Genomic DNA, 16,989 nt, shown 5'->3' on the forward strand with positions numbered 1-16,989 from the left:
AGTAGATCCACAACCTCGCTCACAGATCCACATCAGTAGATTACCGACATCAATAGAACCTCAACCTCGGTCACAGATCCACATCAGTAGATAGTTTACCTACATCAGTGGATTACCTGCATAAATAGATCCACAACATCGGTCACAGATCCACATCAGTAGATTACTTACATCAGTAGATCCACAACCTCGGTCACAGATCCACATCAAGTAGATTACTTACATCAGTAGATCCACAACCTCGGTCACAGATCCACATTAGTAGATTACTTACATCAGTAGAACTACAACCTCAGTCACTGATCCACATCATTAGATTGCCTACATCAATAGAACCTCAACCTCGGTCACAGATCCACATCAGTAGATTACTTACATCAGTAGATCCACAACCTCGGTCACAGATCCACATTAGTAGATGACTTACATCAGTAGATCCACAGCCTCGTTCACGGATCCACATCAGTAGAATACCTACATCAATAGAACTACAACCTCAGTCACTGATCCACATCATTAGATTGTCTACATCAATAGAACCTCAATCTCAGTCACAGTTCCACATCAGTAGATCCACAATCTTGGTCACAGATCCACATCAGTAGATTATCCACATCAGTAGATTATCTACATCAGTAGATTACTTACATCAGTAGATTACCTACATCAGTAGATCCACAATCTCGGTCACAGATCCACATCAGTAGATTACCTACATCAGTAGATTACCTACATCAGTAGATTATCTACATCAGTAGATTATCTACATCAGTAGATTATCTACATCAGTAGATTACCTACATCAGTAGATCCACAATCTCGGTCACAGAGCCACATCAGTAGATTACCTACATCAGTAGATTATCTACATCAGTAGATTATCTACATCAGTAGATTACCTACATCAGTAGATCCACAATCTCGGTCACAGATCCACATCAGTCGATTACCTACATCAGTAGATTACCTACATCAGTAGATTATCTATATCAGTAGATTATCTACATCAGTAGATTACCTACATCAGTAGATTATCTACATCAGTAGATTACCTACATCAGTAGATCCACAATCTCGGTCACAGATCCACATCAGTCGATTACCTACATCAGTAGATTACCTATATCAGTAGATTATCTATATCAGTAGATTATCTACATCAGTAGATTACCTACATCAGTAGATCCACAATCTCGGTCACAGATCCACATCAGTAGATTACCTACATCAGTAGATACCTACATCAGTAGATTACCTACATCAGTAGATTACCTACATCAGTAGATTACCTACATCAGTAGATCCACAATCTCGGTCACAGATCCACATCAGTAGATTACCTACATCAGTAGATCCACAATCTCGGTCACAGATCCACATCAGTAGATTACCTACATCAGTAGATACCTACATCAGTAGATTACCTACATCAGTAGATTACCTACATCAGTAGATCCACAATCTCGGTCACAGATCCACATCAGTAGGTTACCTACATCAGTAGATTACCTACATCAGTGGATCCACAACCTCAGTTGCGTCCAGGCACAGTTAACCCATCAATGCAACATCACTAACAAAACTTTACTCGCTGGAGGATTTAATGTATTATCACATATTTACAACTCCCATCACACATTCCATGATGTGATAATACATTAAATCATGCACATCTTACCTTAAATATAACATGTCCACCAACCAGCAGATCCCCCCACTTACCGCTGAAGTTAACTGTTATTCAATTATTGAGACGTGTTAAACACACTCTCTCACATCTCTGGAGATGGAGAAGTCAAGCATGCCCTGAAACAAAATGCCTATGTTTGAAACTCTGACGACACGAAGTAATTTCCCATACATTTCAGAATGGTTTTGTGGCAAAAACTATTTCATGAACAATTCAGAAAAAAAATTGAAAAGGACAAACGGAGGTGGGGAAACTTGTCGTTAATGCTGATGTGATGCTGAAATAATGCAATACATCCATTACAATGTGTCCAACCCATCCATTCAATGTATCCAATCCATCCAATATGTATCTAATCCATCCATAAAATGTATGCAATCCATAAATCCATCCAATATGAATCTAATCCATCATCAAATGTATCCAATCTATCCAATTTGCATCTAATCCATCCATCAAATGTATATAAAATATGTATCGAATCCATCATCAAATGTATCCAATCCATCAATCCATCCAATGTTTCTAATCCATCCATCCAATGTATTCAATCCATCCAATACATGCATCCATCCATGCGCTGCTCTACTGCCATCTAGTGTTGGGACCCGAAAGCGCCTCAACCTTTGCCTTTAAGAATAATAAGAATTAATAATGATTGTATTTAAATAATGCCTTTTGTTATTTACTTTGCTCCCCTTGCCTCAGCTTTATTAATTTTCATTTTATCCAATCTTTTCCTAATTCTTTTTTTGGTTCATTCTTTCAAATGGGGCAGTTTATCTCAGATCTACCTAAATCTATATTATGCACACAAGCTGGTGATAGGACAGACAGATAGGAGTTGATGGGTGTGAGAGGGTGAGGATGTGGTAGAAGTGAGAAGGGAGGAGGTAGGAGGGAGACAAGGGACATAATTGAAAGGAAAATAATTCTGCCATATTGTCAAACGTAATACATATATGATAGATGATGCATTTATTTAGTATTTCCACCATTAATGACGCACTTCCGGTCGCGATGGAAAGAGAAAAACGTTTGCGCGCCAGGGGGAGTAAGAGACTAAGAGTGCAGAAGGCGAGAAAAGGCGGAGACTGAGAAGGAAAGGTTCTGATCCAGGAAGAGTTAAATTGAGTAGAGACTAGAGAGAAAAGTCAAGCACAAGGAAGGAGTGCAGCAAGAGCAGGAAGAGAGAGGGAGAAGAGGCGATGGCGGAAAACGAGGAAGAAGAAGAGGCGCAGTTCCTTCCTCTCCCGGGTAAGTGCAGTCATGGCGGGTTTGTTTCACCCAAAATAAACCAAATCCTGGTGCTAACTACACCACCTCAGGTTCAAACTCGAGCATTCGTTCCTAACACTGCGTTAGAAACAGCGTGGCATCAACTAAAGAGACTTATTGGTCTTGCAAGGACCGCGGATCGTGCATTTCAGATCCATGGCCTCGATTTGGAGGGGATTTCCATTTGTTTATTTACTCTTCTGTTCTGACAAGACGGACGGTTGTGATATTAAGGAGGAAACAGCACGACCGCTCAGAATGGCAATGGATGGTGGAGGTTGTGAGGGTACGACCTTTCCTTTTTGTTTGGTGGGAGTCTCTAGACCCTTTCCTTTTTGTTCGGGGGAGGCAGGGTCATTTCATTTTGTTAGGTGGGAGGGAAGATCATTTCATTTTGTTAGGTGGGAGGGAAGTGCCTTTCCATTTTGTTAGGTGGGAGGGAAGATCATTTCATTTTGTTAGGTGGGAGGGATGATTATTCATTTTGTTAGATGAGAGGGATGATCCTTTCCTTTTTGTTAGGTGGGAGGGAAGATTATTCATTTTGTTAGATGAGAGGGATGATCCTTTCCTTTTTGTTAGGTGGGAGGGAAGATTATTCATTTTGTTAGATGAGAGGGATGATCCTTTCCTTTTTGTTAGGTGGGAGGCAAGATTATTTCATTTTGTTAGATGAGAGGGATGATCCTTTCCTTTTTGTTAGGTGGGAGGCAAGATTATTTCATTTTTGTTAGGTGGGAGGCAAGACCCTTTCCTTTTTGTTAGGTGGGAGGCAAGGTCTTTTCCTTTTGTTAGGTGGGAGGCAAGGTCTTTTCCTTTTGTTAGGTGGGAGGGAAGTAGCTTTCTTTTTCTTATGTGGGAGGCAAGATTGTTTAATTTTGTTCGATGAGAGGCAAGACTCTTTCCTTTTTGTCAGATGGAAGGCAAGATTATTTCATTTTGTTAGATGAGAGGGATGATCCTTTCCTTTTTGTTAGGTGGCGGGGAAGTCGCTTTCCTTTTTCTTTGGTGGGAGGCAAGACCCTTTCCTTTTTGTTAGGTGGGAGGCAAGGTCTTTTCCTTTTGTTAGGTGGGAGGGAAGTAGCTTTCTTTTTCTTATGTGGGAGGCAAGATTGTTTAATTTTGTTCGATGAGAGGCAAGACTCTTTCCTTTTTGTCAGATGGAAGGCAAGATTATTTCATTTTGTTAGATGAGAGGGATGATCCTTTCCTTTTTGTTAGGTGGGGGGGAAGTCGCTTTCCTTTTTCTTTGGTGGGAGGCAAGATTGTTTAATTTTGTTCGATGAGAGGCAAGACTCTTTCCTTTTTGTCAGATGGAAGGCAAGATTATTTCATTTTGTTAGATGAGAGGGATGATCCTTTCCTTTTTGTTAGGTGGGGGGGAAGTCGCTTTCCTTTTTCTTTGGTGGGAGGCAAGATTGTTTAATTTTGTTCGATGAGAGGCAAGACTCTTTCCTTTTTGTCAGATGGAAGGCAAGATTATTTCATTTTGTTAGATGAGAGGGATGATCCTTTCCTTTTTGTTAGGTGGGAAGGAAGTCGCTTTCCTTTTTGTTAGGTGGGAGGCAAGGTCTTTTCCTTTTGTTAGGTGGGAGGGAAGTAGCTTTCTTTTTCTTATGTGGGAGGCAAGATTGTTTAATTTTGTTCGATGAGAGGCAAGACTCTTTCCTTTTTGTTAGGTGGGAGGCAAGATTGTTTAATTTTGTTCGATGAGAGGCAAGACTCTTTCCTTTTTGTCAGATGGAAGGCAAGATTATTTCATTTTGTTAGATGAGAGGGATGATCCTTTCCTTTTTGTTAGGTGGGAGGGAAGTCGCTTTCCTTTTTCTTTGGTGGGAGGCAAGATTGTTTAATTTTGTTCGATGAGAGGCAAGACTCTTTCCTTTTTGTCAGATGGAAGGCAAGATTATTTCATTTTGTTAGATGAGAGGGATGATCCTTTCCTTTTTGTTAGGTGGGAGGGAAGTCGCTTTCCTTTTTCTTTGGTGGGAGGCAAGATTGTTTAATTTTGTTAGATGAGAGGCAAGACTCTTTCCTTTTTGTTGGATGGAAGGCAAGATTATTTCATTTTGTTAGATGAGAGGGATGATCCTTTCCTTTTTGTTAGGTGGGAGGCAATACCCTTTCCTTTTTGTTAGGTGGGAGGCAAGACCCTTTCCTTTTTGTTAGATGGAAGGCAAGATTATTTCATTTTGTTAGATGAGAGGGATGATCCTTTCCTTTTTGTTAGGTGGGAGGCAATACCCTTTCCTTTTTGTTAGGTGGGAGGCAAGTCCCTTTCCTTTTTGTTAGGTTGGAGATGAGACCCTTTCCTTTTTATTAGGTGGAGGTAGACCTTTTATGTCCATTTGTGGGTCAAGACCTTTCCTATTCATTCGGTGTTGGGAGGGGAGGAGGTTTGAAAGACCTTTTATTTTGAAGAATGGGACTTTTCCTTGTCCATAATGGGCATGACCTATTGGAAGCTAAATCAAAGCTGAACTAGAGCGAAGTCAATGGTGCGGCATCGCAACTCCCCTCATTTCCCACCTAAAACAAAGTTCAAAGATGGCAAAAAGTGGGTTATTCCTGGTGTTAATCTCAAAATTTCAGTTAATATTTTCTTCCCATTTTGACCCTGGAGCATGCATGCCAGGGCTCAAATCCCAAAAAACATGCATATTTCATGCGTCTCCCAAAATTGATTGCATATACAAACTTTAATTTTAAAATATGCCTGTAATTGGATTTTTTGGTATTTGACCTTTTTGGCCTTGCCCCAGTGGGGCAATCCTATCTACATCACGTGCCTCACTCACCACATACTCTTTCTTTCTCATCACATGACCAAACCAATTCAATCTCTTCCCGGCTACTTTCTTTGATGCTTCCACAATCTTCACTGAAGCCTTGATGTACTAGTTCCTAATCTTGTTCTTTCTTGTCATTCCACATATCCATCTCGGCATCCACATCTCATTAGCCCAAGGGGCAGGGCCCAAAATGACGCTGCATCTGCACCTTCTTGCCATGTGGCGATCTATAACCACCAGGTTTGGTGACTTTCCACCCAACCATTTAGGAGGAGATACCATGACGGACGGACAGACAGACCGACGGAGCTGATTACAGTATCCCCCGGTTTTTATTTTTTGGAAAAGTGTGGGGATAGTCATCACGCACGCCTCCTGGCCTATCTGATTCTGCAGCCCAACCTCATGGAATCGAGGGTTCTTATTATTGTGTTTGGAGATGTTGAAACCTGACGGAACGTGGATTGTGATGTTCTTGACACCTGTTTATTGATCAAGCTGCCCCCTGTGCAATCATTTGGACCCATGACACCAAAATACAATCTGGTATATACTGCACAGGATTTTTCAAAAGCATACACAATGGTGAACAATTTGTTGCCCTCGCCAGAGGAGAGGGTATTGCATTTGAGTCCGTTTGTTACTTGGCAAATTTTTTATTTTTTTTTGCAAGTATGTTGATCACTCTGGTTTGTGTGTGTTTGTCTGTCCGCTCACTTATTCTTGCCTACAGGACACAATTTTAAACCGATCTTCACGAAACTGTACCAAATGGTGGAGTTCGTGGTCCGACAAAATCCTATATGTTTTTGGGGTCAAAAGGTCAACATAGGCCAAAGGTCAACCACTTTTTTCAAATTTCTAAAATCCTCAATTTCCATCCGATTGACTTGAAATTTGAAAAGGATATACATAATCGGCTAACTGAATTCAACCACCAACTATTTTTGAGGTCAATATAGGTCCAAAGGTCAACCAACACAGGCCAAATTTCTAAAATTGTCAATTTTCTCAGATTAACTTAAACTTTGAAGACGATTTGCATATCAGGTCACTGAATTCAACCACAAATTATTTTTGAGGTAAAAAGTATTCTCTACTGAGTGGCATTCTACTTTTACTGTTTTGTCAAGTGTCACTCCATGAATGATTTTTCATCTGTCCTATATATTTCTGTCTTCAAACTTCAAACGTCTGTTTGTCCACACAGAAGAAATATGATTTTCTCTGCAACTGTTGGTCCGATTGACAGGAAGTTTTCACCATAGGTGCACCTCCTCCTGTAGAATTTTTTATGATAATTATGACGTCATAGGTCACGTGGTACGGGTGCCATCTTGGAAAACCAAAAAAGTTTGCACCTCTATATCTCCAAAAGCGCTGCAAAGAAAAGATTGAGACATGGCTCATTGTAAAGAACTCTCCATGGGGAATAACATATGCTAATGATGATGTAGGTGCCTCCATTATGATGTCATAATTAGACAAGTACAAAACTTCATCCGATCAAGATGAAATTTCTTGAGCGTCATCAAGGGATAAATTGGTGGGGGGAAAAAATAATGATGACGTCATCGGTCATGTGGTTCAGCCGCCATATTTGTTTTAACTCAAAAGCCTTAAAACTACTAAAATGCGTCCTGGCGAGGGTGTGCAATCTCTGATTGCTTTAAGTTTTGCACGGTGCATTTGCACCGTTTTCATCCCCATTCGTTGCAGTGTCACTGTCGATTAAACACTGTCTATAAAGTACGTAAAGGCAAGGAGAAGTTAAATTTATATCCCAATCTGATCTTGGTAACGAATATGAAGTTGAATTGTTTTAAATGGAATGTGCAACTTTTCTGTACCTAAGTTTCATTCTCTGTCCTGCATTGGCAAGAAGCATAACTTGTGTAATGTTGCATTTGCATCTCAATTGGGAAGCGCAGGTTTCGGTTACCATGTTGAAGATGATGATGATGATGATGATTATGTTGATGATGAGGCGGAGGAAGAAGAAGAGGAACGTGAGATGGCGTCAGGTGGAGATGCCGTGAAATCGGCATCAAACTTCAGCTTTGATTCTACGTTACCCGCTTCTCATGCTGTACGTAAATATTCAGCGATCTCTCACTTCCTCTCATTTCCTCTGTACCAGAGCACTGGGCGTAGAAAACACTTGGCTTACCCAGTCAACACTTCAGAGGTGCATGCGGTGGAACTGGACCAGATATGCATTCTGAGTGTCGTCGCTTTGGTCCTTTGATAGTGTTCTTGACGTCAAACATTGCAATTTTATTTGAAGCAAAGAGCAGAAGGTATTTTGAATTTCTATCAAGCATTGCTTATAACTAGGGCATGCCCGTACTATATATATATCTAAAATTATATCCCCCCCCTCTATTTACATGAAATGGTTTGGTCCAAAGCGAACGGCTTGCGAGTACGGTGACAATCCCCCCCCTCTATTTACATGAAATGGTTTGGTCCAAAGCGAACGGCTTGCGAGTACGGTGTTTTTTATCGGACCCGTGGAATTATAGATAGTAGTTTTAATTAGTTTTAAAACATAGTTTAACGGCAACATAGTTTTCCAACGTGAAATAAATGAATACGCTCTCAAATGTGCCGTCCGAGGCAGAGTGTGTTCGCCACGTTCGGCACACGCGATAGCTCGCTGCTCTCTGATTGGTTGAATCGTTTTTTGGACATAGCTCGGTAAGTAATTGTCCGATTAATATGAAACCTTGAAAAGGCACATCCTCGGGTCCCCAGCAATATACCTGGCAAGTTTAAAGTATATCGGACCCGTGGTTGTCGAGAAACAGCGGTCACAGACAAACAAACAAAAAACAAACAAACACACATACAGAGATTAGTGGAATTACACACATACATACAAACATACAAACACACATACAAACACACATACACACATACACACAGAGATTAATGGAATTATAGATAGATAACGCATTCTCTTCTTCTTATGTCACATGACTTGGAAACCTCGAGCTAAATAGAAGGTGCTGTGGGCACGAGTGCTGCTTATTTCAGGCTGAGAACGAGGCCATCCTGTGAAAACTGCAGATCCCCGAGAGAATTCCCATTCCCATGTACCATGTGCTTTACAGAGCGCCGGTGCTCCTGATGCAGTCTCTTGTGGCAAGGGTTATTCTCCGTGGTTTGCCATTGCCTTTGCAGCAGTCAGTTGTCGCAAGGACTCGTAATTCACTGAGGATGCTGTGGAAAACTCACCAACTATTTGGAAAGGACACCTTGCGATATTTTTATCATCTGCAAACTACCTGTGCTGGCAGTGGGCTCCTCTGCCTTAACGTCCTTCTGACGGACGGCGCACACACTGATGCCTCGCTCTACCTGCGAAAAAACAATATGACAGCTTATAGCTGGATCAAGATTTGAACCCAAGTTAGACAACTCAGAAGTGATTGTGCATACCACTAAGCTATCCCACTGGCCCTGAACACAATATTAAATACAGCCAAACTAGACTCGAATACAATGTTCACACTTCTTCATTTGGACCAGCTATTCTGTCTTGAAAGTCTGTTTGCTTTGCTTATCGCTTCTTGGCACTCGGCATAGCTTCCGTGTTCTTTCTGCAATTGCTATTCAGACTTTCTCCCATTCAAGTGAGGACTCGCCCTTCTGCTATATGCGTCATTCGCTCCTGCCAGAAAATAAAACACAATAGCCCCTGCTTAATTGGGAAGCCTCTGGAGTTGGTACAATATCTCGATTAAACCGATGTGGCCAATACACTGACATTTGCGCTCGTACACATGTAGAAACTTCACTTCTATCTTGGTTAGGTGAACATCATGAGGATGGGCAATGCAATTGTCCACCATTAGGTATATTCGGCAAATTGTAGTTTTGATATTTCCCTCTCACTCCCAAAGCCACTTCTGAAAGATGTCCCCAGTCATCCAAGCATTTTTGATGGAGCGATACCAGACAGGGAGCTTGGTGAAAAATACCTGTGCCTCTTACTCTTCCAAATGACGAGAAGTGGCAACCTCTTCGTTTCCATCTTTTTTTGGATTCATTGTTTAGGCTCGTATAAGAGCTACGAGTTTCATATGCTTTTTCCAGTTTTGCCGATGTTTGCGCAAATCAACATGGTGATCCACTCTTTTGCCGCCTTGCCACGAGGAAGTTCATTTTCCTTGAGGCAATGGCTCTTACCCGGAAAGCCCTGGAAATAAAGACCAGTATCATCAGTATTGAAAGTGTTGGGTTAGACATTCCAATGGCGTAGCCAGCCTTCTGAGGGGTTAAATCAGACCCTTGTGCAGCAGCCAACTACCTCGCTTTCTCCTCAAGCTGTTTAATTTGGAAAGGATGCAGATCATGGCCTGCACCATTCAGGACACTTGAGACGTAGATACTCCAAACGTTTTAGCAGCAGATGTTGGAATCGCTAGGTAACTCGAGACTAGTAAAAAATTCAACTTTCTGTGACAACTATCAGGGACGCCTTGACCCCTCAACCTCCCCCCCCCCCCCCCACCTCCAACAATAGTCGGGGGACAAATCTTCCCGATTCTTCCCTGCTACCCGGATTCGTCAGTGCAGCGCTGTCATGGTCAGAGTGCCAATCGGTCCCCATGCTCTGGCCCTTTCCCTCTTGTCTCTGTCGCTTTTTTCCTCGCTCTCTCTCTCTCTCTCTCACTCCAACTCCAACTCCAACTCTAACTCTAACTCTAACTCTGTCTAACTCTCTCTAACTCTCTCTAACTCTCTCTCTAACTCTCTCTCTAACTCTGTCATGGCCCTGACTTCTTGAAGGCGAGGGGGTACACTGCCCAAGAAAGTGGGGGATCTCTGGGTCACTCCTGGGAGATCAGTCGGCTGTCTCCATGCCACGGGCTTGTTCAAGAGAACTGTCTGAGGCTATACAACAACAACAACTTTCTGTGACGAAGTTAAGTCTAGGCATTTATTTTAAGTAGCCATGCCGCATATGACTTATGCTGAAAGCAATTTGACTTTGCCAAAGCAAATAATGCGCTCTGCGTTGTCGTCCCATGGCATAATGTCCGTCTGCATAAGGCCCTCCATCATGTGACATGGAATTGTGTGATAATGGCGTATGATGTGACAAAACAGACTTTTCAGTCAGTTGATTAACCTAGGTTGCTTCTGTTTTAACAGGTAAACATAATGTGTGGATGGACTCTTTCCTAGACACTAGACACTTGTCCCATTTAAGTGAGGTTCCATTTTATCCAAGTCCTGATTAAGTGGTGGTTACTGCACTTGTTTATTCTCATTGTTTAAGCGGTTTAACACCTTGATCAGCAGCGATTTGATTGGTTACAATTGCTAAGCTTGAAGGAATTTTTTTTCTCCTTTCTTTATTTTGACCAGTATCTGGGAACAGACCTTGAGGAGTTCAGCGGACGAACGATGCTTGATGAGGGAAGCATACAAAGTCTCCCTGTGCTTTGTGACACGTTGCTGCTGCTCGTTCCAGGCCAGACCCTCCCCCTACACCTCTTCCGGCCTCGGGAGGTGACCATGATTCGCGGGCTTGTCGCCAAAGATCGTACATTTGGCGTACTTGCAGAAGGGTGTGTTAAGGATACTGTTTTTGTCTTGCAATGATACTGTGCACCCATTTCAGTACAATTTTTTTCTGATTACAATCTCCATCTGTTGTGTAGCCCGAGTTGGGCTGCTGGTGATAATGGCCAGGCGACTCCAGCATTTGGGACAACGGCCGAGATCGTGCAGTGCAGTGTGGAGTCTGTGCATGGCATAGAGACAGCAAAACTCAAGGCCATTGGCCGACAAAGGTTCACCGTTCTGGATCTACGTATGCAAGTTGACGGGTGGGTTGTTGGCTTTTGCTTTTATTTGGAAGGCTTGCATTTCTTCCGAGATGAATAGCCATGAGGAGGTACTACAATAAATATATTTTGTGCATATTATAGTTTAAGTATGAACTTGCAAGGCAGTCGGTAGAGCGCATACATTTGTCAGGCTGAACAGTTTACGTTATATCCCACTGTTGGGCTAGATCTGCATTCGGACCTGAACCAAAATCGGCTTCAAAATCAGCTAATCGGCTTCTTCTTGGCACCTACCCAACTCATCCACCAAGCTTTGTCATAATTCATCCATAACTTTTGGTCAGATCCAGTCCGAGTTTTGCAATCCGTCTTTTTTCATCCACGTTACGGCACTCGTAGTAATGGCAAATCAAAAGCGTTCTTCTATCCCAATTTTGGCTGATAGTGATGGAGGCAATGATGCAAGTACAGCACAAGCTTCTTTTTTTTTTTCATTTCTTTCCAACAATTACATGGCTATCTTCTTTCTTTCTTTTTCTTTTGGCTTTTCCCATTTTTACGTGGAGTCACCACAATGATGGTTGATCACTCTTCTCCATCTCCTCCTGTCGATCACCTATTCTTCCAATCCCATGACTTCTAAATCTCTCACCACTGCACCCTTCCATCTGGTTTTCGGCCTTCCTTTTCTCCTTCTTCCCGACAATACCATCTCCATCATTCGCCTCACCACATACTGTATCTCTCTCTCTCCTCATCACATGACCAAACCAATTCAATATCTTCTTGGCTACTTTCTTTGATGCTTTCGCAATATTCATGCTGAAGTATAGACAGTAAAGACCATTAATTATGTAATTCCCAATTGGTGGTTTATTTTTTATTGCCTGTTCAGAAAAAGGTTAAGAACCACTGAACTAGACCACTACGGATCAGATGTCCAGTCTCACAGAGGGCGTCTGACCGTATGACCGATCTGAGTTTGGGATGCCAGTAGCATGATGTGGGGATGATGGTGGTTCTTCATCAGCAGCCTGTTGTCCCTTGGCAGTGGCATGGTCAACAGAAGGTATTCTGTAGCATCTCGAGCTCTGGCTGCCTTTGTTGGGTCTGTGGAGAAGGTCGGATGTGTCCTCAATTTCGCCCCAGGATGTTTCCTGTTTCCTTCCGTGACCACTTCATACGGTTTGGGCTCTGAGCGGTGCTGGACACAATTTCTGGTTCCCAAGTGCAGGAACACGCAGCCACCTCAACAACCCCAACTTGTTGGCCAGGTTAAAGTGGTCTGATATCGGTACCGGCCCGGCAATCAAAGTAGTCTTTCTTGGATGCTTGGCGACATTAAAGTGCCTTTACGGTTGTGTCACGATTCGGTGCCAAGATTGTCACTTTGCTAGGCAGGTTGGATTTCATTTTTCTCCGATTCGGTAGATCAGCAGGCGAAGCAATGTGGCTGTCAATGGGTGGAGTCTTCAAAATGAGGAGGGCCATGAGCCTTGTTTTGTATAAAGTATTTTTTATGGTTTGCACCTGACATTTTATGACGCCATTTGATTGAGGTTAGTGGGGGCTTGAGGTATGTCAGTTGAAGCTCCAGTCCTCAGCAAATTTTGTAAAGGCGTGGCTACTAAAAGGGCCTCCATTGTTGCTCTGGATTGCCATGCTCTGAAAATACCAGCAGCCGAATACCAATTACATCATTAATATAGTCACCCCTGTTGGAAGGAAGGAAGAAACCTGGAGTACACATCGGCGAGCAGGATGTCGTCATGTCAATCTAGGTGGAATAGGTCTGCAGCCATGGCTTGGTCGGGATTTCGTGTGGGATCAATGGTTATCTGAGATTGCCAATGTTGATGGGTCTGGCAGATGTGGCAGGAGCCAATTCAGTTTTCAATGTCCCCATTCACCTCGGGCCAGAACATGCAATTTTGTGCCCTGAGCTTGGTTTTGAGGATACCGAATTGGCTCTCATGAAGCTTCCTGAAGATTTCATTTTGTAAACTGGCAGGGAGGCAGGGATAGAGTCGACCCCCCCCCCCCCCCCCTCCTTCCACATGACACAGTCTTAAACACTTAGCTCGTCAGGATAATTCCAATACGGCCTCAGTTTGCTGGGCAGGTCTTCGTCCCTTTGCAGCCACCCGGTCATGATGACTTTCCTGAGCATGTTAGGAGGGCATTCACGTCTGTGGCTTGCTGCATTTGCTGCATATTCTTATGGCTGAATTGAATGTGCTGAACTTTCACATCGAGCTGGATTGTTTGTGCTTGCATCGGTGTCAGCACGCAAGACTCGATTAGCTAGGAGCATGTCTTTGCCAGCTTTTTACTTGATGTGTGTGTCATACCCCTGGAGCCGCAGTAGCATCTGTTGCAGACAGAGTTGGGTGGCAGTCAGATTTTTCAATCTGGTCATTTCCAAGGGCTTGTGGGCACTCTCCACAACATGGGGTGACTGTATAGGTAAGTGTGGAGGCGTTCGCACCTGAACACGACGGCTATCATCTCATGCTCGATGTTGGCATGTCGTTGTTCCACTTCGACCAGGCTCTTTGACTTGGGCTTGATGTCTTGCATTAGGAAAGCCCAATGGCCTTTTGTGGAGGCATCGACTTGTAGTGTCATAGATTTATTTGGGTCGAAGTAGGTTAGTCAGGTCTAATGGTAGATTGTGTCCTTGACATTTTGTAAAGTCTGGTTGTGGCTGGCTGTCCATTCTGGTTGCTCTGATTTCACCCGATCGTGAAGGAGAGCTGTGAGGTCAGACAGCTTTGGTAGTGGCTCATATACGTGATGATACCAAGTGCCTTGCGAAGTTCACATAGGTTTTTCGGGTCCAGTAGGCTCTGGATCGCGTTCCCTTTCCGTTGGTCTGGGTGGGCACCTTGTTGGTCAAATATGAGACCAAAAAACAGAATATGTGGCTTTTTCATGCTGCACTTGTCACTGTTGAATTTCAGGCCGAATCTGGCAGCTGTTCTGATAAAGTGGTGAAGGTTTCAGTCATGTTATTGTTCTGTTTTTCTATAGACAGCAACATTATCTGCAATGCCGATGACACCTGGGCATTGCTCGAGAATTTGGTCTATCTTTGCGTGTAAGATGTCCGAGGACATCACAAGTCCAAATAGCATCCACTGGAAGCAGTAACGACCATATGTCGAGTTGAAGGTCGTGAGCAGCTGGGAGGGATGATCAAGCCTGATTGACCAGTACCCATTTTTGGCATCTAACTTGGAGAAAACCATTGAGCTTGCAAACTCGTGCGTCTGCTTTTCGAGCATGGGAGTATGGTGTTGGCATCTCTTGATGGCGTGGTTCAAGTCTTTTCTGTCAAGGTTTAGTTTAAGTTTGCTGTTTTCTTTCCACATATAGGTGAGACTGTTGACCCAGTCTGTGGGCTCATCGACCTTTCATATGATGCCCAGTATCAGCATTATGTCCAATTCTGACTTTACTTAATCTATCATCTGGATGGGGCATCGACATGGTGTGTGTATTACACATGGCACATTGGGGTCTTCCACAATGTGATACTGGCCTGGGAAGTTGCCGATATTGTCAAATTGGTCCGGATATGTGGCAGCAGGTCATCCAACGAGATGACTGGCATGTCGTTTGCACAGTTCTCCTTTATCAAACACTGGAGGGTGAGGAGTTGTATGTTCCAGCAGGTGGTCAGGCCAAGGATCGCAGGACCGAAGGCCTTGACTATGGAAAAACTTGGCATCAACCCACTGTGTATTTATTTTCCTGCAGGGGACCATAAGGGTGTCAAATAGCCAAATATCCTTCGTTCCACTGATGAACACATATTACAAACCTCCTCCAGCTTGAGTCTGAAAAGCAAATTACTTTGTCTGCAACTCCATTAAGTACATGCATGCAGCACTCCATGATTATTGGGCTCATAGCCTGTAGCTAGCTGCGCATATGCAGACATGCCAAGCCAAGTACAGAGATTGTGATTGGCTAAGCTTTCTGTTGGCCTAATAGGCAAGTTATGATTGGTCGTTTAATCCCTACAATGGTGCAATTATTCAATAATATAATCTGCTACTTGGATGGATTTATAGCAACTTTAAAATTAAAATTGTGAAAATATGCTCACTTTTTGAATATGGGAACATTATAAAATGAATGAATATCCCACAAATAATCAATGAAGATGAAATAAAGTACTTCCTTGATGGAGACCCCCTAGCCTGGTGTTGGCTTAGCGGTTAGGGTGCCGGCTTGGGATCCTCGGATCCTGGGTTCGAATCCTGGTCGATCGCTGAATTAACGCCAGGGGGGTTGACTCAGCCTGTCATCCTTCCGAGGTCGGCAAATTGAGTACCAGCTTGTTGGGATGAATGATCCCGGTGTGTATCCCGGTTTAGAATAGGTATACCGTATCCCTGCGCATCGTAAGAGGCGACCAAGGGTTGGCGTCAGGAAGGGCATCCGGCCATAAAAACATTGCCTCAAACAGGGAACCATGATTGTCATGGGGCCCGCAAGGCTAACCCCCGCTCTAGCGGGGAAAATGGCCTTAAAACGATCATTCATTCATTCATTCATATATTCTTGATGGAGACCCCCCAAAAAAGGAGTTTTGGGGCTCGGCACATGGCCGACTCTTGCTTTGAAGAACGGGGAAAAAGGGAGCGGGGAGAATATCTATTTAGGTTGGTGAGAAGGTGGCAGAGAGGGGACAGTCCTTTCAGTCCTTTTTTTTTATTTTTAAAGTCATTTTACCCTTTCCAACGTTCCAACAGGACAATGATCCCAAGCATGCGACAAAATCAACACTGGAATGGCTCCAGTGAAAGAACGTGAAAGTCCTTGAGTGACTGAGCCAAAGTCCAAACTTGAATCCCAATGAGAATCTGTGGAAAGACTTGAAGTTTGCTGTTCACCAATGCTCCCCATCCAACTTGACAGAGCTTGAGCAAATCTGCATGGAAGAATGGGAGAAACTCCCCAAAGCCAGATGTGCAAAGCTGATGCATACATAGCCAAGAGGACTCGAATCTGTAATCACTGCAAAAGACGCTTCTATGAAGTATTGACTCAGAGGGTTAAATACTTATGTATGTAAGTTATATTTTTCTGTATTTCATTTTTAATTAATTTGTAAAAATTTCATTCCTTACTCTCCTGTCGGGAGAGTGGGGGGGGGGGGGGGGGGGTGGGGGAGGTGGGTTCCTGATTTTTGACCCTTCAGAGGGGATCCTGAAGATGGACTTACCCTCCTGTTGTTTTGCTATATATATATATACACGACTCACAATAAGTTAGGGATATTGGCAGGTTCTTTGGTGTGGTTGATTTTGTGTATTAATTATGTAGAAAAAAGTTGTTGGTCCTAATTCTATGGTTATTAATGAGTGTGAAAAAACACAGCATTCTTGATTTCAATACCCTAACCCTAACCCCT

At 43.1% G+C, this 16,989-nt stretch overlaps 1 protein-coding gene across 1 annotated transcript in view; it reads left to right on the forward strand.

Moving 5' to 3' along the window:
* The first annotated feature begins 2,697 nt into the window (after positions 1-2,697).
* The window catches only part of CRBN (cereblon), a 45,363-nt gene continuing 31,071 nt past the window's right edge, over positions 2,698-16,989 (forward strand). Inside the window, exons 1-4 of the mRNA XM_068114137.2 lie at positions 2,698-2,947; positions 7,692-7,849; positions 11,140-11,342; positions 11,436-11,603. Of these exons, the coding sequence (XP_067970238.1) occupies positions 2,899-2,947; positions 7,692-7,849; positions 11,140-11,342; positions 11,436-11,603 (578 nt within the window). The 5' untranslated portion in view covers positions 2,698-2,898. The remainder of the gene's footprint in view (positions 2,948-7,691; positions 7,850-11,139; positions 11,343-11,435; positions 11,604-16,989) is intronic.

This window comes from Myxine glutinosa, chromosome 4 (assembly GCF_964187855.1).
Source record: "Myxine glutinosa chromosome 4, kmMyxGlut1.1, whole genome shotgun sequence".
In the NCBI taxonomy this organism is placed as follows: Eukaryota; Metazoa; Chordata; class Myxini; order Myxiniformes; family Myxinidae; genus Myxine; species Myxine glutinosa.